At 43.2% G+C, this 25741-nt stretch overlaps 1 protein-coding gene across 9 annotated transcripts in view; it reads left to right on the top strand.

The window, feature by feature from the left end:
- Nucleotides 1-25741, top strand: part of EXOC7 (exocyst complex component 7) — a 704768-nt gene that overhangs the window by 400160 nt on the left and 278867 nt on the right. For all 9 annotated transcript variants that reach the window (XM_069654713.1, XM_069654709.1, XM_069654707.1 and 6 more), the window contains one exon: nucleotides 13461-13527. In XM_069654713.1, coding sequence (XP_069510814.1) covers nucleotides 13461-13527 — 67 coding nt within the window. The remainder of the gene's footprint in view (nucleotides 1-13460; nucleotides 13528-25741) is intronic.

Raw genomic sequence — 25741 nt, 5'->3', positions numbered from 1 at the left:
TGTGTTGATTGAAACTGCTAATACCAGAAGGCCATAGGAGTGCCGCCAAGACAGGTCAAAGTGTTCATACAGGGGTCGAGCAAAATCACTGTACAGTCGAAAGTCTTTGACCAACAAACCATTGAAAATGCAAAGGAAATAAATCCTGCATTAAGAGAGGAAAAAAAGGAATTGAGAAGTGGCAAGAGTGAACCCGAAGGAGGGATGCCAGTAAAGAGGGGCGAAGTCTAAAGTCCCAAGAAACAGTGTGTTGACAAAAGTGAACCTGGCAGAGGGATGTCCACGGAGAACTGTTTAAAAAGACATTAAGATTTGTGAATGCCAAGGAGAAAATATTTTTGCAAAATTCAGAGTGAACCCGACAGAGGCAAGCAAACAGTCGAGAGGGGTCTGTGCCTGGAAGAGGGGGACCCATGGGTGAAGGCATCACACAGTGGACATTTGGAAAGACATTATTGAGTATAAGCCGGGGTGAACCCGACGGGAGGGAGATTGATATTCAAGAGGAGTCTGTACCCGGAAGAGGGGGACCCAGGGGTGAAGAATCATCACTGCAAGAGTAATCCAAAAGGTACATTTGTTTGTTACATTTGAATCCATCAGGCCCCTAGAAGCAAGAAAATCAACCACTGAAGGTCCTGATAGCGATAAGAACTTGTTTAGGATCTGAGTCCCAGAAGAGGAGGATCCAGGAGGTGAAACGCAATCGCCCATCGTCCATTTTGAAGGAACCTTTTTTGTTTATTTGCTTTCTTCAGGTCCTTGAAGGCAAGAGACTTTTAGTAGAAAAGAGACTTGACCATCAACGGTTCTGATAGCCGAGAATGGAACTGTTGTCTCGTGCTGGGAAAGCTTGAGAGAGAGAGAGTGCTGTGCTCAGAAGTCCTACCTTATCTTGTGCTTTAACGTGGGGTAGGAAGACCCCGGCGACACATCCTGACTAGTCATTTACACTTCTTTCTTTCTTGTGAACCCTAACCCACACTCGTTCTGTATTTATTTGTAAGGATTGGCAATAGGTTTTAGTATAGTCCCTTTTACTTTGTCGAGACACCACAAGGACTGCCATATTTTTCATTTGATGGTCGAAGCTTGCTCCCATCGTAGATTTAGGTTTAGATTGGGCGTTATTCCAATCTGCGTAATGTTTTTAAATAAACACACTTGAATCGTGATCACTTGAGTCCGTCTATTCTTGATACCATGCTTTCCTTACAGAAGGAATTCACAAATGGTGTTTTATTGTTCTTGTTTCTGAGTGTTTTGCAGAATGGTTTTTGCGCATGGACGAATGATCGACACTGGACAGTTAAAATTGACAGAGCTCTCAGGGTCAGTTGCTGGCGGGGGGGGGGGGGTATGCTGGATCTGCACTTTGCTGTGGCCCGTGGGGAGGGCAGTACCCTGGTTCTCACAAGATGGGATTTAAATTAACCACTTGGAAAATACGAGGGGGCAAGACCAGAAAACTCCTTTTGTATATGAAGCGCCATAGTAAAAATATTCCGTGTCTCCAAGAAATGCACATGATCTACTCTTCCGAAAGTAAATGGGCAGCTCAATGGGGGTGTCATAGGTTCCACATATGCCAGAGGAGTAGCAATACTTATTCATAGTTCCCTCAGGTTTTGTCTCCAGGAGGTTCGCAAAGACCATGATGGTCAGATGTTAATGATTACGGGATATAGTGAGGGTGTCAAGGTTACGTTGCTTCATGCATAAGCCACAAATGTTGATGACCCTGGGTTTTTTGAGTGGGTAATCTCGAATTTAGCATCAAACCTAGACTCAATAATCCTTTGGGGGGTGACTTTAATGCAGTTCTGGACATGGTGCTCAATCGATCCATTACAGGCACGCTACGATAATCCAAGGCGAGCCTAAAGATTGTAGATATTTTCTCCTTGTATAACCTGACCAATATATGTCGGTGCAGCATGCTAGACAAAGTGGGGTACACCTTCCAATCATGGTGCATAGTACGGCCTCCCGTATTGATCTGGCACTGATCTCCAGGACATTGGCACTTCTTTTAGGTGAGTGTGAAATCCTTCCGATAACTATGTCGGATCCCTCTCCCGTCACTTTGGAATGCTCTATTCCAGAAAAACAATCTAGGAAGATTTAATGGCGTTTTATAGCAGAAGCACTTAAAGATGAAGTCATCCAAAATGAACTGCAAGCTGAGATAAATTCCTTTTTCGCGACTAATGAAGGGTTGGTGGAAACCCAGGCGATGTTGTGGGAGACGTTTAAATGCTATATTCACAAGTTATGCATAGCTAAAGAAGCAGGGTTTCTGAAATTAATTAGGGCAGAACCTGATGCAATTGAAGCCAAGTAGAAGGGTTTAGAAAGAAATGTCCAACTAAGGGGGGACAAATGTATACTTGCTAATATTAGAAAGGGATGCGATAGCTTTTATGACAATGCTTTACAAGAAGTTAAATACCAGAATCTAACTGCTCTTTTTAGGCAATATGATAAGGGCCAACATTCTTGGCATGAATGCTTGCATCAGAGAGAAAACCCACACCGATAGATCAAATTAGAAACCACCAAGGGGAATATAAATATGAGACCGCAGATATCGCAGAAGTGTTCAGTGACTTCTATAGTGCCTTATATTCCCTGAGGAAGACGCACTCAGAGGCACACATTTGTCAATACTTAGAGATTGAGATTTACTGGCTATCCCAAAGATAAGTGGGAGGCCCTTAATATGGGGGTTATCAAACAGTTACCCAGTCCCAATGGCCCTGGTCCTGACGGTATTTCGGGGGAATTTTATACGGCTTACGGAAATCTAATGGTGCTTCACCTTTCCAGGCTGTACTCCAAGTCCCTGGAAACAGGCAGATTTCCCCCAACACGGAAGGAGGCTATAATAATCTTTTTGCACAAGAAAGGGGAAACCACGTGAGGAGTGCTCATCGTATCTACCTATATCGCTCATCAATGTCGATGATGAGATATATGCCAAGCTGCTGGCCAATAGACTCCTTCCCCTTATGCATGGTCTGGTTATTGCAGACCAATCTGGATTTGTTCCAGGCAGGAACACCTTGAATGAATTATGCAGATTTGTTGGGCTTCTTGAGGTACTGGATCAGGATGTCCCAGTGATATCTGTACTGTTAGATGCTGAAAAAGTATTTGATCTATCGAATGACCGTTTCTCTTCCTGATACTTAGGAAAATGGGACCGCGTTCCAGATTTCTGAGTTTGTTGCCCTCTTATACAATACTCCATCAGCAAGGACCGCTGTAAATGGTGGAATTTCTGAACCCTTGGTAATAGGGAGGGGGACCAGATAAGGCTGCCCCTATCCCTGTTACTGTTTGCACTTGCGTTGGAGCCTCTTGCTTTCTTATTACGAGAGCAACACCTGTATAGGGGGATCCGTATAAATTGATTATCTCCCTCTTTGTAGATGACATAGCGTTATTCTTAAAGGAACCATGGGAGAAATTTAACCCACCAATGAGGCAAGTGACGAGATTGCCAGAATTGTCGGGTCTGAGGATGAATCCCAATAAATATGTAATTTTTTTCCCTAACCACGAGCACAATAATTGTTGAGGATTTCGGATTTAAATGGCAACTGGATAACGCCAGATATCTGGGCATCGAAATCTCACACGGTCCGGTCATTCTCTTTTGTGCAAATTATGGTAGAGCGGTTCACGCCCTTCAAGAGCAGGTACAGAGATAGCGAGGTCTGTCCCTTTCCTCTATGGGGCGTATTGCTGTAACGAAAATGATTGTCCTGCCGAAATGTCTATACTTATTTTAAATGTGCCGATTTATCTCCCAGTTTTTTTTTCTCGCGACTTTGTGTCATTCTATTGGAATTTCTCTGGGCAGGGCAACAACCTAGAGTTAAATTGGACACTTAATACAGCCATACGCAAAAGGTGGTTTGGTGCTTCCAGACCTTGAACAGTACTTGTCAGCTCAAGTCCACTTCCTATCATTTTGGTATGAAACAAGACCTTGCAGACTACATGTTCAGATTCAGAGGGCCATGACGGCTCCTGCATTCCTGAATACATTAAGTATTCCTGAATACATTAAGTATAAACCAATGATGATGAATGTTGTTTCCTGCACCTGTGCAGCCTGGTACAGAATAGCGGACAAAATGGGAGTTGGGACGCCCTATTCTCCTCTGCTTCGGGTAGGGTATGAGGATCGCACACAAGAGTCTGTCAATCTAATAAATAAACTTGACATTGGTGCACTAAGAGATTACTTTAGGGAAGATATTTAAATATCCCTTGAAGTGTTGAAAGAAAAAGGGGGGACCAGCCCCCTAGGTATATTAATGTATTTTCATATCAGGAATGAATTTGGGACACACCTCCCCACGTTTCCGCACCAGCCGCCATCCTTTTCACTGTTACACAATGTTCTCACAATGTTATCGGAGCTCAAGGGGGAGGCTTGGGGGTCGGCTGTTCTCACTAATATATGGCAGACTAGTGGTAGAGATTCCTCAAGTAGGAGACACCTCAAGACAAAGATGGGAAAATACGTTGGGCATCGAGATTGGAGACATGGAGTGGTCGTATATAGTGGGCTAAACTAAGTGTCTCTCTCCAGATTAGCTGATCCACTTTAATTGTATACATCAAACATACCACACCCCATCCAGATTGCATAAATATTTTCCAGATGTGCCGCAGGAATGTCCATGGTGCTAAGCAAATACAGCTGATTTTGTCAATTTGGCATGGCACTGTCCCCCGGTCGCCACGTTCTGGGGGGAGGTCTTTGAAATGTTATCTGTAATCATCAAAGAACAGGTATTGGTAGATCTTATAATGGCACTGTTGGGCCTGACCACAGGCTTAGCAAGACATGCTAGAAGGCTGGCTGTGCTTCTCTTGGTGTTGGCTCATAGAAGTGTAGCCCTAGTATGGTGGAAAGGGCCAGCACCAAATCGACTCTAGCTGGAAGAAATTGCATATTGTTAGGACTTAGAGGTTGCATTTTTTCATACATTGCAAATGCATGCTCGTCCTCTGGATATACGGGGCCCCTATGTTCAATTCTTATTGCCAACTACTATCTCCGTATCTGCCACTGACCACTGAATTGTTGTACACGCTGTATGTAACTGTCAACAGACTTTTATTAATGTGCAATACATCCTTATATTGTCCATGCACCCTTAGACACTCTAGTTTGCTGTTTTGTTGTTTTGGTTATAAGTTGTATGCAAAATCAATACATAAAATTCTTCTTCCTTCACTTTTGCCTTCTTCCCTCCTGCTCTCTGCCAGTATCCATCCTTAGCCCAGCCTCTGCTCTTAGTGGACACCTTCAGTCATCTTCGCTGTGTCCTGGGATTCAACCAATCTTCCTGGGAGGTTTTTTCCTGTGTCTTTGGGAGAGCCATTCTGACTCTGTACATACCAGGAGTCCGTTGTGACTTCACAAAGAGATCAACCCTACCTTTTCGCAGAGAAGCCACACAAACCGCTAAGGCTAGTTGCTGAGACCCAGTCCACATTGGTGCCAAAGTATGTCTGTTACTGGGCAGATGCTGTGGCCAGACGCTGTCCAGGATTGGACAGCCCTGCCAGTTTGAATGTTGCAGATCCTTGCCGTTGGTGAGCTTGGGGCAACTTCAGCCCGGATCCTGGATAAAAGGAAGACTCCTGCAGCCATTCTGCAGATCATCGTTGAAGCCAAGCTGTTCTAAGTGATAGAAAAAGTATCTTACTTACCAGTGAAATCTTGGTGAATCCTTTTGGAACTTTTATCACCACCACAAGAGCTCTTTCTGCCTTTGTCCCTTCTCCTAAAGGAACTTTGTGAACTTTTTGTGCACAAGTCCCAATTCAACTTAGGGATTGGATTGGAACAGTTAGGGCTTCTATTCTTGTGGACTGGTTTCTTCATTGCATAACTACTCACCTTCCCTTTGTAGGTGAATTGTATGCATTTCTATAACAAAAGGTGACTGTATATATGTTTTATATTTAGAGTGCTGTGTGATAATATTACCTGCTTGAGTCATGTGTTTTGGAGCCTATAATAAATATAGTATTTTTGTACTTACCGGTCTAAGTAGAACCATTGAGTTTTTCACTGTGTGGACTCATTGTGGACCCTGACCCAATTCACATCTCCTGAGACTAAGCCTTGACCACTCTCCACCCTTACCTTGATTGGGTCTGGCTAACCTCTGAGTTCCCCTGTTCACTATAACTAGGGTTGCATCCCGAAATCTGTCCACCAGTCAAGATTTGAGAAATCCATCTTAACGCCTGATACGACTGCGCGTCACAACTTTCCTGTTGCAGGATGTTCCCTTTCTGTATTCTCCTGCTTTCATTGTCCTTCAGCCTGCTTTTCAGTACTTGAATCATTCTTCTTCCTTCACTTTTGCCTTCTTCCCTCCTGCTCTCTGCCAGTATCCATCCTTAGCCCAGCCTCTGCTCTTAGTGGACACCTTCAGTCATCTTCGCTGTGTCCTGGGATTCAACCAATCTTCCTGGGAGGTTTTTTCCTGTGTCTTTGGGAGAGCCATTCTGACTCTGTACATACCAGGAGTCCGTTGTGACTTCACAAAGAGATCAACCCTACCTTTTCGCAGAGAAGCCACACAAACCGCTAAGGCTAGTTGCTGAGACCCAGTCCACATTGGTGCCAAAGTATGTCTGTTACTGGGCAGATGCTGTGGCCAGACGCTGTCCAGGATTGGACAGCCCTGCCAGTTTGAATGTTGCAGATCCTTGCCGTTGGTGAGCTTGGGGCAACTTTAGCCCGGATCCTGGATAAAAGGAAGACTCCTGCAGCCATTCTGCAGATCATCGTTGAAGCCAAGACCTCTACGGAGTAGAGAATCCCCCTGGAACTCAACATTGGAAGAAGACCAGCAGCCCTTCCACCATTTGCCTGGCAAAACCCTGTCTCTCTGCAGATCTCCTGAAGACCTTCATCAGTGCTTTGACCCTTGAACTGTTGGGGGGGGGGGGGCAACCAGTCCCAACCCCTGCTCTAAGATCTAGGTTCTGGAAGACTTTGCAATAGCCCCGGAACCATGATGTGAGCTAGCTAAACCTCCTGGACTACTTCGATACAACTGTCGCTTTCACAAGTTGAACCTTGGGAAACCGGAGATCCTCAATTTATGGAGCAAAATGCATTTCTCTGAAGTTGCAGCTCTCCACCACAAAAAGGGGCTTTGCTGGACCAGTTTCTCTGTTTCCCCCACAAGGGACGTCTTCTGCCATTTTCTTCAAGTGGCCATTGCTGTTTGAAACTTGCATTGCATCCTGGGAGTCCTCTGAGGTCGTTGCCGGAGTGGTGGCCCAGAAACTTGTGCATACTGGGAGTCCAGCTGTCGAGAATCCAGATCAGGTCCATCAGAGCATAGTCGGTACCTATTTGGTACATGGACTGAGTAGTCCTTTGTCAAGAGGAGAGTTTGAGGTGACACACGGGTTTCTTGGTCTGAGAGTGTCCATGGTTTGTTATAGGGCTGAACCCCTGTATCGTTAAACTGTCCTTGGTCTCTCTTTGTATTGTTCCATAAGAGAATAGTGGCACAAACTAACCAGACCCATAAACCAGATGCCTGAATTGACCTCTGGGCTGCCCCCAATGGAACCAAGGCATGAATCCACAAGGCCCAACATTTTCAGGTACTTCTAAGGTTGTTCCTGAGTGAATGTGAGTACAATGGATGAGTAAACATACCTGGTTTGTCCCTCTGTCTCCATAGGGTTATATGGGTGTAAAGTCCTAACCCTAACTCTCCCTTGTCTAGCCTTGAACAGTGGTATACAATTTGTGATTGAGAGGCAGAGGCGCGTTCACGCTACGCCTTTGCATTCTGGTATTGTTGGTATTGTTTGAACAATACCAGAATGCAAACGCACAGTGTGATGTTAAGTATCAGTCCATTACTTTCTATTAGTGAGTAACTCACTAATTTGAGAATTTGAAAGTAATTGACTGACATTTTACATGGGGCGCTGCAGATAAAGGCCGCTGCCAGCTCAAATAATGTTAAGTGCCATAGATGACACTTTGCATTGTGTGAGCTGGCGGCGCCCTTTATCTGTAGTGCCCATGGGTCACTGCACAACTTGATTGCCCCTTGATCTGGCTATGGGTATTCTGGTTGGGTATCCTCACCCGAGTCTCCCCTAAGGTGGTTGAATTTGGAGTGTATCTGTTAAAGACCTTACTCTTGTTTTTGCTGAACATTGGAACACTTACATACTACCTGTTGGCTCTACCCAACACTTGTTCCATCTTCCTATAGAGTGTGAGAAACTCATGGGGACAACAAGTAAAACAGACACAAATGATCACAGTTCAAGGGTGTTTATTGAACAATGAATGTTGAATGCAGGTTGGAAAAACGCCTAATCTAAACCTAACTCTAAGATGGGAGCAAGCGTCAACCATCAAATGAAAAACAAGGCAGTCCTAGTGGTGGTGTGTGAAATCAAAAAAGGGTCTATACAAAGAAACCTATTGCCAACTCTCACAACTAATACGAAAAGGGGTGTGGGATAGTTCTCAAGAAGTGTTCTCAAATAATATCTCAGGATGCGGTAGCTTAGGTCTCCCTTTGCCCCGTTTTGGACACAGGGTAAGATGGGAGCTTGGAGCACTGTATAGTCTGACTTCTTCATCACAAGACAACAGTTCAAATGGCAGCTCTCAGGACACTTGGGAGCACAGTATAGTCTCGATCTGTCATTTATCACGGACATTGATGACTACGTTTCGTTTTCCCTTGAAAGTCTCTTGCCTTCAAGGACCTGACGTGTTCAAGCAACAAAACAAAAGTTCCTTTAACAAATGGAAGTTTTTTTCCAAGGTTTCTTGGGTGATGCTTTCACCCGTGGGTCTCCCTCTTCTGGGCGCGGACCTTTCACGTATCGTATTTCCAAAATATATCACAGTTCCTTTATCGATCAACTTTGGATGATAGCTTCACCCCTGGATCTCCCTTGGTCGGGCTCGGACCCCTCTTGCCTTAACGGGATTCAATTCCCTTTCACAGTGTTTGTAGATCAGTCTTTCGATTGTACAGGGATTTAGCTTGACCCTCTGTATGACCACTTTGACCTATTTGCAGGCCTTCCTACGGCCTTCTGGTACTTGTATTTTATCTCATATGGGGCTCGACAGTGTGTCTCGAGTTAGCACCCACGTGGTGCCATTTTCCCTCTGCAGCTGGTCTCCCCTTCACACTTTTAACAGTTCATTCAGAGTTCATTATCTTTGGTTCAAACGTTGCCACTTTGCGATTCTCACTCATCAAAGCCCAGTTCTTATCGGTTCTCCCCTCTACTCACCGGCTGTGTCGAACCGCTTGGCTTGTGGCTTCTCTGGAGTCAAGGCCGGTACCACGGGCGCAGGAGTTTCCCTCGCTCCTGCTTATCGGCACAGGCTTGCCCTGTGTACCGTTGACATCTGCTGCAGGACACTTATGCTATTGTTCCGGGTCTTGGACTCTCTTCCACAAAGGTTCCGCCGGCCTGGGACGAATAGGGCAAGGTCCCTTCTCTCCTCGCCATTCTCTCGATTCCTGCCACCTTTCTCCTTCTTTTGAACTGCTGTGTTTTAGCCTTCTCGTCGTGTTGTCTACTGTACTCGCCTTGCTCGTTCTGCGCTTGCTTGCTCCACCATTTATCCCTATGGGGAAAGGAAAGTGCCGCCAGGTGTGTGTAATTCAGGTTAATTGCCCGGCGCCAGGGTTGGGACATGTCAGTTTCACAGGTTTAACATTACAAGTCTGTTGTGTCAGACAGGGGGAAAGTTAAAGACTTTGAATATCCTATGGGGTGTGATGGGGATAGGGAAAGTTTTTTAAATAAGCAGGAGGGTTTGTGAGAATTCGGAAAATTATAATAAGAAGGACGGGATTGGTAAGGTTTCCGGAGTAAACGGGAATAGTTGGAACCGTAAAATGAACAAGGTGGATGGTGGGAACTGAAGCATTTTTTCTGAGCAGGTTGGGAGTGCGGGAAAACCTAATCAGAGGGACGGGAAGAAGAATGATTGGTAGTATTCAGATAGGGAACTGGAAAACAGGGATTCTGAGAGAGATGGTTTCTGAATGCAGCAGGGTATGGGATTTTATGGGATTTGTTACATACAGAGGGGATGGTAGGTTTGGGTAAGGTAGATTCAATGGGAGGAAGGTTGGTAAACGTATCATAGCCTACAAAGACCCCAGGTATATCGTCGTCCTCCATCTTCCACGGCACAATACCGCGTCTCACCTGGGGTGATTCCCCGAACATAACCCCGGGTTCGCCTGCCCGGGTGATCCTCCCTGGATCGTCCACCCCCAGCATTGGGATCTGAGAGCGCCAGCCCTCCCCTGGCCACCTGATTATGGGTTTCTCGAGGTCTACTTGTGGGAATACCCTCAGGGTTCTTTTGGTCTTTTAAGAATAGTACCTTATTTCATAGGTTTTATATGGTGTTTGCTAACTCTTTTTTTATTCTCAACCCATTCGTTCTCATATAGTTGATTACTTACCTCTTCTTTCACCTGCTTTACTACACTTACAGTATCCTGAAAAGTATCCATAATTGTATTCAAAAGTGAAGTGTTAGTGTGAATGTATTCTTTTTAGCTATATAAAACTTGAAGTTTGAAGAGTATTTGCTACTTTCCTAAATATGTACTGCACCTGATGAAGGGACTGTGATCCTGAAACACGTAGAGCTAATTTTTGTATTTGAAAACTTAGCTTATCACATGTTTTTCTTGCAAAGCACTAATAAAATTCTGGTTTAGACAAACACATGAAAAAATACTCATGTATTGTTATGTACAAGAATTGATTAAAATTCTGACTGATTCCTTCTCAGCATATATGGGGTGCAGGGGACGGGAGTGTCCATCAACAAGGACACTACTTCTCTTGATATACAGTAGCAGTTTTTGTGCCAGAACTGCATTTTCTTCCCTGCACCCAAAACTTGTTAAGAATTATCCAATTGGACGTCTTTCACTACACAATAGGGCTTTCAAAGAAAGGTGTGCGTACTACATAACTTGACAGTGTTCAGTCACACTACCCAGAAAGAGTTTGGCTAGATTTTGGTGTTTGTCCCTGTTCATCAGAATAGGGTGGCCTGTCTGAATCTTCCACAGGGCTCATTCTGAAAATCCATCTCAACATTTTGCCATACTCAAATTCTATAGTTCCTTTAGTACGATTTGTAATACGAGCCTGAGTTTTTGCTTCCTATGGAGAAGTGTGACTAATCTTGCACACTACCCTTAAGTAGTCAAAGACTGATCACGTACCTTAAACATTGGTGAACTCTGTTCTTAGAATAGTTATTGGACTTGTTAAGATGACTATCAAGTGTTTATAACATTATAAGGCCTTTGATAAATTGTCTAACATTTGTTCCCTTACTTTAGGCTATTGCTAGTGTTGCTTTTGAAACTTTGTGAATACTAAAGTGTCATGAGTGTCCCATGTTGGACAGCAAATGGCGATTTTATATTGGTAAATATTGATTCACTTAAATTTTAGTTTATTCGACTTAATACATATGTGTTGCTAAATAAATAGTGTTTTCGAACTTGCTTTTACTGGACAGTCTAATGCTTGACAGTCTCTTTCGTTTGCTAATTGTACCACCAAACCCATAATCTCCAGTGTATGCCTTATTGCTAATTCTCGTTGCCAAGTGAGAGTTTGGTTAGACATTTGTGGACCCTGTGCAGGCCCACAAAGGTTGGCTTCTAAGAAATGTGCACCACTAGTAGTTCTGAAAAACCTCCTCATACTTAGCATTTAATTTCTCTCACCCTATGGACATTTTAGGGGATTTTCAATGCTTGCAGAACTGTCATTGCCTCTGTACACCATGGATATTATAACCCCTTGGTAAAGATCACTTGGGTATGTTTCATGGTTTGTTATGACTCTCGTCAACCTCCCTCTTGCCCAGTCGACATTATACGTTCTTGAATGGTCCCCTGAGTCTTTGCTATCATTCCATGGGCACTTTATTGTACATTTGATGTTCTAACATTACTTTCTTCATTGCCTCATACAGTGAGCATTGCAGATCGTAATGTGGCTTTCGTGAACTTCTCATTAGCTCCTCAGCATTGGTTCCTGGAATGGTCACGTATCTGTCTTCTAGGGAGAAATTGGTTTCCAATTGTTTCCTGTAAAAGGAAGCTGTCTCAATAGAAATCACTTGCTCTTCAGGCCATTAAGGGGCATTGTCCTGGGAAAATATAAATGACCATGTCATTCTCTAAGTGGGAGTTGTTTGTTGATGTCTTTCCTGCAGGGGACATTTTTAAATAAACTGTGTATAACATGGGTCTTTGTGGGCGAGTGGTTAGGAGGTATCCATGTTTCCATTTGGCCAGTACAGGGCATCTGTCAAGAAATACTCCATGATGTAATGCATACCTTCTGTGGGACCATCCTGAAGATACCCATCATTCTTCAAGTCATAGGGACTGGGTAATCCAGAAAAAGAAAGCATGTGATATTAACCTGCCCGGTGAGAAGTCTGCCAGACGTGTTGATCTACCTGGCTGCCTCCAACATTGTTTGTCCCTAGGTGGGAGCTGGTGCAGCGCCTATCTAAAAGTGAAAGATGAGGAGAGCTATCCCTATGTCTTCAATGTTATTCACTAATTAAACTACTCTATTAAAATACAGCAACTGATCTACGATATAGTGCCAACACACTTCTTGGCAGGTCATTAAAAAGAAACAGGGCTATGATGCCCCAGGGAAAAAGTTCCTCCTAGAAATGTTGACAGTAATTGAGTAGAGATTGTTTTGCCTTTTTAACAGAGTAGTTTAATTGGTGAATTAACATTTTAGACATAGGGATAGCTCTCCTGATCTTTCCCTTTTAGATAGGCGTAGCACCAGCTCCCACCTACGGACAAACACCCCACACAGGGAAAGGGTGTTCTTCCATTAGGGACAGGTAGGTAACACATGTAGTTTAAAAGAAGAATCCTGTTTAATAAGACACTTAAGGCCAAATCTTGTATTTCCAATCAAATTCCCTGATTGTTGTTAATCTGCCAACATTGACCTTTTTAATGATCCTACTGTGTAATGGAATCGGTTGACTCTTATTTGCTGACATTTAATTCCGAGGATCTGATGCATGTGGGAATGGCAGGAAAGACCACTGTCCGGACATTATGGAAAGCCATGTGTTTTTGCATACAATTGTAATTCTATTCCATTATTCAGCGTTTAGGTGTCTTTCACGCTGGTGGAGTTTGGATTGAAGGGGGTGATCACCATTTCTTTTTACTTCTACTGTAAACTGTGAAATGCAGGGGTCGACTGTTTTCACCGCAGCGTAAAGGGTCAAGTTGGTGGTGATGATGGTCTGCTCTTCTTTAATATGGTAGCAGATGGTGAAATGTAACTACTGTCTCAAAGTTTGCATTCTGATTTCGTTCCCTTAGGCAATCCTCTTTCTGCAGCAGCTTCTGGATTTCCAGGAGACGGCGGGTGCCATGCTAGCCTCCCAAGGTACATGTATCTTTCTGAATGCATAACTGTATAGTTCTTCATCTGTCATGCCAATGTCATCTTCCCCAGTTGTCTGTCCCTTACACAATATTGTCCTTGCGTTGACTGCTGCCATGTCCTGCTATCTTTGGGAAGGGAGCAAGGCACTCCGAGCCTATCCCTAATCATCTTCATTTCACAAAAGTATTTTGGGTAGTGGGTGTAGTTTGGGCATGCACAGATTGCCTTTGGGTCTTGCCAGTCAGCCCTGCGGTATTCCAAAGAGCAAGATGCAAAAAACAGCCTTTCTGACTGAGCCTTACCCAAGATATGGCAGCTCTTCAATCAGACTGATACAAAATATATACGCTGCTCGTGGCGTTACCCATTAGGGTTTGGGCAAGATCTATCTTCATCCAAAATTGTTGTTAGCAGGCAGGCATGAATCAAAGTACTAACCCTTAGATTCAGGAAAAATAATAAGTACAGGTATTTTGGAGAAGTCTCTGAGCAAGTCCCTGTTTGTGCACGATTCCCCACTATAGCTCAAGACACATTGCAAATGTGCTTAATTATCCGTAGCGGAAAGATTCAGTGCTCCATTTTACTCCCTATTTTTTTAAGTTGGGAGTAAAATGATTTTTTAGAGAGTAAAAATGGAAGTCCAATTCCTAATAGAAGTATTTTAAAAGCGAGTAAAAATATTTTTTGGGAGCATTTACTTATTTCTAGGGAGTAAAAGTGGCTGATAAACCCGTTATCTGGATGCAGTTGATATTTATGTGCACGGAGTTGCTAATTTTGGGGGTGTTCTTGATCTCAACCTTGATAGCTGGTTGGATACATATGCTCTATTCCCCATTGATGAGATTTGACTGTATTCCCCATCTAGTTTCATGGCATTATCCGTTCCTCATCCTGCACCACTTGTATCTTCAATGATAATGTATCCAGCTCTGCATATGCACACCACCACCATCTGCACAGATCTACAGATCTCATAGTCTATCCCTCAACAGTGTGGCCCTCCAGGTAGCTACCTGCCCTAGGACACGGATTCCAAGCACTTACCTTATCCTGCCTGGCTATCCCCCAGAAATGTTCCAGATTCTAGACACATAGTTTGAAAGGTGGTGGTTGGCTGCTGCCTACATACAAAGTTTGGAAGCATATGAATTTGTTGGTTCGGTGCGGTTAAATCTATGTTGACATCTGCCCTACGGATGGGTAGTGTGCCACGCACGTTTACTTGCTAGAAAAAGGCAAATACTCCCAACAAAAGAAAACATGCAGTAGAAATGCTCCTTATGAAAAATAAGAAACAGATAGGTCGAAGCTTTCCCCCTTCTTCCACCAACGCAGCTCTATGAAAATGTTCAGATTAGTGTTACCTTCTGAACAGGGCCACAGGAAGGAGCTCAATAGTAGTGCCTGATCAGAAGTTGTTGTTTAAGGTACAAATTCACCTTATGATTGGCATTAGTTAGTAAGTAACTAGAAGCATGGATTTCTACAGTTTATGTTTTAAGTTAAAGTACATTTTAAAACGTATTGCACTGTAAATATGAATTCAATTTTTCCTTATAAAAATAGGGAGTATAATAATCACACTTCTTACCAGTAGCCCTGGTTGAACTACAAACACCTCATATCATAAAGAAGGTGTTCCACAACATTAGATATGTATTTGTACAAAATTGACCAAACAACATTAACTAGATATAAATAAGTACATTGTGGGTACCTTTCAGAAGAGTTACTATAAACTTCTCTGTTGATGGGAAGACTTCCACAGGCTGTTGCATGAACTTGAAAAATGTACTTTGTTTGGAGGTTAGCCCCCACTGCCCTGCCTTTGAAGCTGAACTCCCTTATCCCCCAAAAACCCTGCCTGTGCCTCTGAAGACGCAAAGCACCTAGTTATGGAAGGGATCTGATGCTTTTTTTTCTGCTCAGTGTCAGTGTTGTGTCCAACAGGCCAGTCTGGTGACTCAGTAATTTCCTTTTGTATGTGCCTGAATTGCAGTTTCGGGAAACCATGAATTTGCAGTACTTGTCGTCTGGCACCAGAAATGCAGAGACAGAAAGATTTGTTTGTATTATCCTTCAAACAATATGTTCTTTAATTCAAGATATTGCTTACAAAATCCCTACCCGCTGGTGGCACAATATTCTAATTCAGCCAAGAGAGCTTGCAAGCAATTTAGTATATGCCTCTTCAGTGTGTTTACAGGACAGTGTGAGATTACCTCACACAGTTATGGCTACTACAGAGCTTCATCTTCTTTTCATAAAGCAGATGAAAAATGGGTGCTTAGGATAAGGAATAGCCCTCCACTGCAGAAAATCAATGCCCCCACATGTTTCAGGGTAACCTGGCTGTTGTAGCACATTCTGAGACTTGTCAGAGAGTGACATCTCCTTCCCTTTCGCTTTTTAAGCAGACACTTTCATTCATCCCCACTTTGAAGCTCAATTCAGAGCTAGTCCCACCTTGTGACGCCCCCCTTATCCAGGTTCTGTTCATCCTGACCTAGAGTTCCCCCTCAATCCGCAAGTGTGATGTATTCTCCAACTCTCGATGCCTCAGCCTGTATTATGCGAGTGCCTAAATCCCTGTGCTTTCAAGACCATGTCACACCATGCAGCTGCCTGTCATCCATCCCTCACTCCATGATGCATTAACCAAGGACACCTCCTATCCTACGACAACCTTCGTTCACTGATGTCTAACCGAAACCCTGTTGGTCTACCAACTAGTGCTCCTTTCAATTCCCTCTTAAACGATTTCTCACCCAACAACCTCACCCACTTTCACATTCATTTAATCAGTGCCCGATAGCCTGTGTGACTGAGCTTCATTCTATTCCTGGCCATGCACCCCAACATTCAAGCATCATGATTTATTGTTTTGCACTGTAAATCTTTTATAAATTCACATGATGTTCATTAACTTGCCATGTTATGGTTTGGTATGGAATTGTTAATAATTGCTTATTTAAAAAATGTAAAATTGTAGCCTGTAACAATGTGTGTCTGTAGTAAGACTCCCCTATAAAGTTAGTCTGAAAACCTCAACCTTCCATGCCATCTTCATATTTTTTCCACCATTGGGTTCAAAGTGAGTTTTAAGCTGGGAAGATTACTGAAAATGATCTAAACATTGAGATGACCAAACCTCTCCGAACCAGCAGTCATTTTGAAGGTCCACTCAATCAGTAGCAGGTTGTATGGGAATACAAATGTCAAGATACTGATTAGCTTTCAGCTTTGGGCTATAGAAACAAATATCACTTTCTTTTAAAAATCTTGCTCGGGTAGGTGAAAAGTTGAGATGGTTGGCAAATAATGAACACACAAAGAATAAGAGGACATTTTGAGTTTGGCAGTATGTAATTACACATAGGCATGCAGGAGGTATGCAGTTACAGGAAGGGTCAGCATTATTTGAAATCCCTAGCACTCAGTTGGAGACTTGCTGTAATAACACATGCATTAATGCTTTTGTTTAGAGGAATGTTCCTACACACAAAAAGAGCCAGAAAAGGAAGAGTTTATGTACCAAAACTCAACTTTTGACAGTAGTAAAACATGCAGTATTTCCAAACAGCAAGTGGTTTACCACTGCTGCCTAATTTGTAATGACGCCAAGTGAACATTTTGGACAACAGGTTTCCATGTTCTATTTTCTGAGTGTGAAATGACCCAATGAGTCATTTTGATCTGAAGTGAATTGTTGTTGCATGATATGTGTGAAGTTCTACAAAAAGCACATCTTTTTAAGTTTGAAATATGATCTAATCTTAATTTTAAGGAGATTTTGTTAAGTGTCCTTTGGTGAGGGCTCAAAAAACAATCATCAGTGTTAGGTAAGTTTACCACCAAGTTAGCTGAGTCTCGCATTATGACGATAAACTTGACAGAGCGGCTAAACTTTATTCCTAGGAGATGAGAAGGATAGTACCAAGCTACGGCTTGCCGCACATAAGCACACTATAATTAAATACACACAGTATGCTTACTGAACAATATTCCATTCATTATGGGGTCATGTAATGAGAAATATCAAAAAAGGTAACTAATTTGAAATAGAGTAATGCTATAAGAAAAACACTAAAGAGTGCCAGAGACTCAAATGCATTTAAAATCAGTAGCACACACTTTTATGATATGGAAAAATGTCCAAGCCATTTAGAGACATAAATGTTCAAAGCATCCACAAAAGTTCATACATTATTTTAAAAGCAACCGCTAGTCTTATAACTCAAAGCCAGGCACCTAAATATTGTAATTCCCCATCTAAACAATTTGAATCACAATTTACAAGGTTAAGTAACATTCCGAGGTACTTGTAAGACGTTTAAGATTGCTTATGAAATGTTTCCATGGTGTTCAATGGGAGAAAGTCTATAGGGTGACGGGAAGGGAACCAATGAAGGCCGGCCAGTGGGAAGGAAGGAGCTGGGGTCCTAACGAGAAGGATCTCAGTCTTACTGACATTAAGGCAGAGATCAATGGCAGCACACCATTTTTATTTATATGCTTGCATCACGCCGGAAGCCCGCAGGCTTCATGCCTGAAGACCAGTCATAAAGTCAGGGATTAGAGAGGAGGCAGTGGAGGGAAGCTTGAAGGAGAGCTCTGTCATCTGCATAGCATTTGAAGTGAGGAGAAAAGGATGAGATCAGGAGGGCCAGAGGGGCAAAGTAGATGTTGAAGAGCCACCGTGAGGATGGAGCCTTCAGGGACGCCGCAGGTGAAGAGCCTGATAGGGGAGAGAAAAGGGCCCAATTGAACCTGTGAATGTCAGTCTGAGAGGAATGAGGTCAAAAGTCCAGTGCCAGGCCTGTGATGTCCAGGGTGTCACATAGCCGATTTGTCAGGGTGGCATGATTGACCATGTTGAAGGCAGAGGAAAGATCCAGAATGATAAGAACGCATTGAGTTGGAATCGAGATTTGAGAGCACGTCATCACGAGTGTTCAGGAAATCAGTTTCCATGGCTCTGGCTGCTCTGAAGCCAGACTGGTGGTTGAAGAGACAACCAACAGATTCAGTGTGTTGGATCAGTTGGGAGATGACCAGCTTCTCCAGGAGTTTGCCCAGGAAGGGGATAATGGAGATAGGGTGGTAGTTAGCCGGGCAAGACGGGTCGGCAGAGGGCTTTTTGAGGATAGGATGCACTAGGGAGTGCTTGAGCGCTAGCTGAAAGGAGCCATTGGCAAAGGAGTGATTACAGAAATTGTCCAAGGCTGGCGCAATGGAGGCAATGTTGTACCTAATAGTTCTGGAGGAGCAGGGGAGCACCTTTTTGGAGGCGACTTTCATAGAGAGGACTTGTCTAGTGACCTCATCCACTGCTATGAGCGAGAAAGAGGAGAGTAGGAAGACATGGGGGGGGGGGTGCAAAGGTAGCCTCAGAACTGAGGATGGAGAAGGGAAGGGTGTAGATGAGTGAGGGCAAGATATCCTTAGTTTTGGTTAAGAAGTGGGAGACCAGTGAAGTACAGAGGGTTAGGGAAGGCAGGGGAGAAGTGGAGGCTGCAGTAGAGTTTGCGAGTTCCTTGCAGTTTGCCCGGGTTGTTAGTGGCACCAGAAATACAGGCTTGGCTATGGGCCCTCATGGTTATCCATACAATGCCTGAACAGTGAAGTTGGAGAACCACCCTCCCCCAAGACAGTCGATGGATCAAGGCACAGCAGCAAGTTAACACAATGCTGACCTTCTGGGACAGGTATCCGGATGCTCAGTTCATGACTTGACACTCGGGAAAGGACAAAAGAGAGGAGGTTCAGTCAAGAAACAATGTTGTTCTGTCTTCAGCAGCACCACCTGGGCTCCCATTTCTGCGATGGTGAGACGCATGTTCCAGGAGCTTCAGGAGAGCACTAAAAGACCGCAGAGGAGGAGGATCCGACTGTGCCCTCCATATCAAGGGTGAAGGGATCACAAAAAGGACTTTACACTGTGTGGCGGACACTTGAAGGACATTTTGAGTCTGGTTTATTCAAACCATAAGAATAAGGACTAGCTTTCCCTATCACTGCAGGGATTTCCCTGCCTCTATAAATAACTGAAGGTGCTAATCAGTCATCAAGAATTCTGTAATGCAAATGTCCTCTGCCCAAAACTATTTCTAACTGACCCTACCACTGTTTGACTGACTTAAATTATACCAGGAAAACGTCTCTTCCTTCTTGTTGTTCTCTTACAGCACTGTCTGTGCGTGTGTGTGTGTGTTCCATAGTTCTCTTTCGTAAGATATTTTCAGCTATTCTCTGCTCACCTTCTGGAAAAGGTCCTATATTTCTTTTATAATGTACTTAGGTTTGCTCTTCCCTCTTGGGCTAGTTATTCCACAAGGCTGTGTAATTCTCTTTCCTATACTCTCTCCCAGGGTTTTATGCTTTCTGATCTCTATAACTCTGGCCTTTTTAGGTTGGCTTTCCTTTGTAGCAACGTGAGCCTTTCCTGGCATGGCACCGTTTGATCACTTCTTCTCTGTCCTACTTCATTTGACTTCAGTTCCCATTTCGTTTCCCTCCCTTCTTTCCAGGTTCTTTCTCTCCAGTTCTTAACAGGTTTATTCACTATTCTTGGGATCACTGCATTACAGTTCCACTTTATGGGCTTTACATTTAGGAATTTGCCACTTTCATGTTTCTCTTGGCATCCATTCCTTGATGCCTTCTCTCGGGCGTATTTTTTATTCTCATGGTTACATTCATACAGTTCCACTTTAATGGCGTTATTTTCAGTATCTTGTCAATTCCGCTGAGACAAGTTTCTACCCTTACATAGCAATGTCCCGGTGGCCTCCTGTTACTGCCATCCTCCTCATTATCTCTGTCTTTGCAGGGGAACACTTTGAGGCTCATCACTCGTTCATGTTCTCTTCCTCTACTCGGCTGCTTGTTTTCCTCCTTGTCGGTATCTTTCACTCGGTTCTCTTCCTCTATGCGACTGTGTCAGACTACAGGTTGCAGGGTCTCTCTTGGACAGCCTGGCATGCTGGTTTCGGTGTTGTTCGACAGGCGGACTGCCCACCACAAAGTCCTCGTGGTCACGCTACTACAGGGATAAGACTTTCCTTCTTCGTTGCTCTCTTCTCGGAAATGCAGAGCTTCTTGCGTTTCCCTATGCTGCCAGGGACTCCTACAAAAGATGCGGGCTGCATTTGCTCAGCCTCTTCCTGGCGCCACCTTGTCATGGGGCTGCGCCTGCTTAGTCTCTTCTCTTTCTGTTGGTGCGTCGCCTTTAATCGGCATACACTCTCTCTCCAGCCTCCTTGTCTTAGGTAAATGTATGTCTCCACTTAAAGAGACCGTTCCTCCTTTTTGTGCAGTCTGGGATATTTTAGTTTTGTCTTCAGTGAAGTCCCTGGAGCTCACAATGTTCTTTACATCTGGTAGTCCCATGTATGCCATTATGGTGGATGGTCTAGGGAGTTCATCATGGGACTGGGAGTCCTTGTCCCTGTGAGGGGTCAGAAATGAGAAGCGGACACAAAGTTGTAATGTTTTCAACATTCACCATTTTGATTTAAAAAAAAAAAAAAGTGGTTTGGATAAAGACCCATCAGTCCCTTTACTAATGTGTCCCTACCTATGAAACTAAAACTAAAGCAAGCTGACCTTTTGTCCAGAATGTCTGACCCTCACCCTAACATACACAAGCAAACGGTGCCAGGTAAATATCTGTTTCCAACTCAACAAAGGTGTGTAAAAGTTCAAAGGTGTAATTTCAACAAAGCAATCCATGTGTCAAGGGGTTGGTTCCCTTCCCTTGAACTAATTCTGGAAAACTGTTGAAAGTGTTTTGTACCAACAATGTTCTATTCAAGTCAATGGAAAGGTCTCTTTCACAAAATACTTTCCTCAGGTTGCCAAAACAAATGTCTTTCTTTTTCATAGAACACTTTTCTCAGGATGGCAAAACAAATGGCTTTTTTTTAAAAAAATTATTTGTTTTATTGTGTTTTGATTTATAAAACAAATTATAAACCTTTCATATCATACATGTAGTACAAAAAAGAGAAAACAAGAGAAAACAAGTTAAATCAAATTACATAAAACAAAGCGACATGGCATGAATCCTCCGTGCACTTCATGCTCTCATTGTATTCAGTGTCAACTCCAAGTTAAGAGTATATGTCCATAGTTGCCTTATGCCAGCTAGATTTCTGTTAGGCAAGTACAACCTCAGTCCAGAGATAACTAATCGCAATCCCACCCACTCTTGTATCTGGCCATTCAGTAGGACAGGAGTCCCATTTTGGGAGGATGAGGTAAATTGCCTAGTGATGCCTAAAGGGCCTCCAGCCTTATTAGAATTCTTAAAAAAGCACATATTGATAGTATCAAGGTTTGGGAATCGCCCCACATTAGCCTAACCCATGTGAGCTCTGACAGCTGCGTTGAACCCAAAAAGCGCACCCTTGACTCTCTGAGCGCATAACATTCCAAAACCAGATGCTTTACGCTTTCCACACTATCACCATTGTTACAGAGCCTACAAGTCAGTTATAGACCTGTCCCATTTCAAAATCCGCTCCAACGTTAAAAATGTATTTAGACGGAAGCGTAGGTATTGTATTCGGGTATTGAGGCATGGAAAAAGGATATATATTTCATAATATCTCCCTTTTCCTTATAAACTTTGCGTATTTTATGTTTTAAGAAGGCAGCAGATTCGTTATCTCACACCAGTCACATTTAAATAGCTTCTCTTTGACATTACACATGTTGTTAATTAGCTCCTCCTTTGTGGAGCCAATTTGTAGTAACATTTCGTTCATAGATGTTTTGAAGTCGTTTATTGTGGCTGCTTTGTTTGAAGTCTGATCAACACCCTACTGTTGATAAAGAGAGTTTGTTGGAGCATTTAGCAATCTGGAAAATTCTGTAAGTTTCCTCCATTTTGCTCTAGCGCCTAATGAGATCAGAACTGTTAGCAGTCGAGTTTGCCAATCCTAGAGTTCTTTTCCATAACAGCCCTTGAAGCGTATTCAAATAAGCCCCCATGTCAAACGTTGAGATGTCTAACCCGTACAGTAACGTTGGTTCGACCTTTAGCAGGTAAAACTGAACAAGTGGCTGCAAGGCGTACCGACACAGCTGAGAGTAGATTCTCTTCATCTTTGCCAAGAGCGGGGTGTATTTACTCTTTAGAAACAGCTTCCATCACGCCATCGCGCTACTGTTTGCCAAACAGTAGCTCACATATCTTAGGGATTTCACTCTTTCCAATGATTGATCTCCCACTCTCCGGTTAAAGATCTTTGGTCGTCTTTTGGTGGTGAATGTTATGACCTTGGACTTTTGTCCAATTAAGTTTTTATCTACTGCATAGCTATGAAAAAGAGAAAGCTTCTTGCGCAGACCGAGTAGGGTTTTGTCAAACAGTACAATGTTGTCTGCAAATGCAATCCAGTCCAATGTAACTACCCACTTTTACTGGATTTGTTGTACCCGACTCCCATATTCTTCCTTCCCGGCTTAACCTAGCACTCAGTGGTGTTGGTGTGAAATAAAGCTGAAAGCTGCACCATCTTTACTGGCACCTTCCAAGCAAGCAACTTTGTCCAAAGGGTATGCCTGCTAACCATGTCAAACGCACTTGACATGTCAATGGAGGCCATATATGCAGTCCCCACCACCCCATTTTTGACAGCCAGAAGATGCAACATGGTAAAGGCATTCAACGTGGTCACCATACCTGAGTGAAAACCCACCTGATAACATGAAAGTAGGTGTTTTGACGAAATTTGAGTCTTGAGATCTTTCAATAATAAAGTATCAAACATTTTACTAGAGAAGTCCAGCAAGGCAATTGGTCTGTAAATTTGAGGTTCAGCAGTATCCCTGTGCTTATATATAGGTATGATGTTAGATTCTCGCCATGTGTGTGGAATCCTATGTGTAGTGTAAATATCCCTAAATACGTCTCCCAGTGGGCGAAACCAGGCTACCAGATCTTTCTTTATCAACATCGTTGGAATGCAACCCGGACCTGTTGCCCTAGATGGTGTAGCTCAATCAATTGCCCGCCTTAGATCCCCCTTGTCCCAGGGGTATTCCGTTTTATCATCTATTCCCTCATAAACAGCATTGCTCTCAGCTTTACCTCTTGTAAGGCTATATTTAGCACTTAAAAAGGCTATCCAGTCTTGTTCTGTAATCGGACAATCCAAGCTAACTTTTGGACCCTTAGGTTTTCCTCCTATAAGTGACCATAATTTCAAACCATTGTTCTCAAGTACTGTTTTTAAGATACCTTGCTTTTCTTTTACATGGGCTTCTTGTCTACGCGACTTAAAAAGTCGCTTAGCGGTTGCCACGATTTTCCTCTTGGATTCAAAGTCCAGGCTTCCAATTTCTTTGGAAGCTAAGGCCCTTAGTGCATTTCTTTTAGCCCTTTGATCAGAAGTATGCAGGTGCTCCCTATTGGAGTAAACTTAACCTCTGTTAGTAAACTGTTTCATGCAATTTAATAGGGTGTGTTTAAAATTATTGACAAAGAAGCACTCAGCTTGGCTGCCCATGTTACTCAAAAGGAGCTCCCAGTTCAACATGACATTTCTGTAAACTGCAGCATTCCATTTTATCGTGAGACCGCCCCCGTCTGGGGCCAAAAGACAGTGCAGGGATCGAAACATGCCATAGAGAGTGGTAAGCGTAGGGTCAGTATTAATGGAAAATGGTAGCTGCCAGACGCTGAACCCTTAGTCAGTGGTTCACAAATCCTGGCTAGTTCGAACGAGATGTAGAAATGGTCAATGCAAGATTATTTTTGTCCTCTGCACCAAGTGAAAAAAACATTTCCTATCTCCTCCTCCACATGCAGGAATATGGTTAGGTCCCAACACACCAGATATTCATTCCACAGGGCTCCCAATTCCACTCCCCTAGTACGTTTAGACATCTTCTCTACTTCCCAACCTCTCTTGTTCTGTACCACTACACATTTTACATTTAGATCTGCCCCCAAGATGACATGCAGATTTAGTTTTTACCCCAACCATCCCAAGAGCAGGTCATCTTTTTCAGCATGTATGCCCCCCAGAGACAGATTGTCACTGTTCCAGTAGACATTTACCAGCAGAATGTTAGCCTGCAAACTGGGGAAAAAGATGTTAATTGCAAGTAAGTCGTTTGTAGGTGTTGTTACCAATGTGTGAGAGGTTTTGGTCAATATCAATAACTAGATCACCCTTAGGGCGTCCTTTAATGCCTTTTGCAGCCTTTTTACAGTATGTGTAATAGCCCTCTAGTTCAACTTTCTCTAATGACATTGATTCTTGCATGAGAATTATATTCACATGAGTCAAACATTTAGAAAGGAACCCACTCAGTTTCTAAAATCCACATACATTCCACAAAACAATTTTAAGTGGTCCCGACTTAAAGGCTATTTTTACTTGGTGTTGACTGTTTAAACATTTCTAATGCAGTGTCAAGCCACAACCAGTCCTCAACCCCCTATTTTTGCTGCAGCACTAGTGCCCATTTGGTTGTCGACAGTGGGCACTGTCTGCTGTGTTAGTTACCTGCTCCAGACACTCACTCACAGGTTTTGAATCGCAAAGTTCCAACAGCTTATAACCCAAAGTTTTGAGGACTTCCCTCTGTTTCCAGACAATTTGACCAATCGGACTAGAGGTGTAGTAGCATACTGCTTTCTCTGCTCCTTTTTTTGGGCAGGCATCTCTCTCTATATCAGAGCGCAAAGCCTGCAATGTCGGTATTGCTTGAAATCCTTTAATCATTTGGCCTCTGTTCATGTGTAACTGACCACAGGATTCAGGGTTTATCGTCCAACCCATTGTGATGCCATGAAATGTATCACTTGTCGATTGATCTGCTTTTACATTCATGCATGGCTCTCGAATTTCTGGAGTTTTCTCTTTGCCCACCTCATAGTTTTTCTGAGCAGAGGGTGTCTGGGATTCTCATGAGTTTGTCTGTAATGTATTATGATCTGAACTTTCCACGTTTGTTGTTATTGGTTTCTGTCTCTCGGTTGTTTATTTAACAGCCTCTTTGTTACTTTTGGTTGGATCTCCCAGAAATCTGGTAATTTTACTTTGTTTCCTCTTTCCATTTTTCTTTAGGGCTTTGCCCATACTTTCCAGATTTGAGTGTGAGCCTTCCTCATTGGTAGGAATTTGCTCCAATTCGTGGTCTTGCTCTCAGTGGTGCCTTTCCCTGGTCACAGGGGATGAGATTTTAGGAT

The sequence above is a fragment of the Ambystoma mexicanum genome, chromosome 3q (genome assembly GCF_040938575.1).
Source record: "Ambystoma mexicanum isolate Mex_15411 chromosome 3q, UKY_AmexF1_1, whole genome shotgun sequence".
Classification (NCBI taxonomy): Eukaryota; Metazoa; Chordata; class Amphibia; order Caudata; family Ambystomatidae; genus Ambystoma; species Ambystoma mexicanum.
The sequence above is the reverse complement of the archived record's forward strand: the minus strand, read 5'-3'. Positions and strand labels throughout refer to the sequence as shown.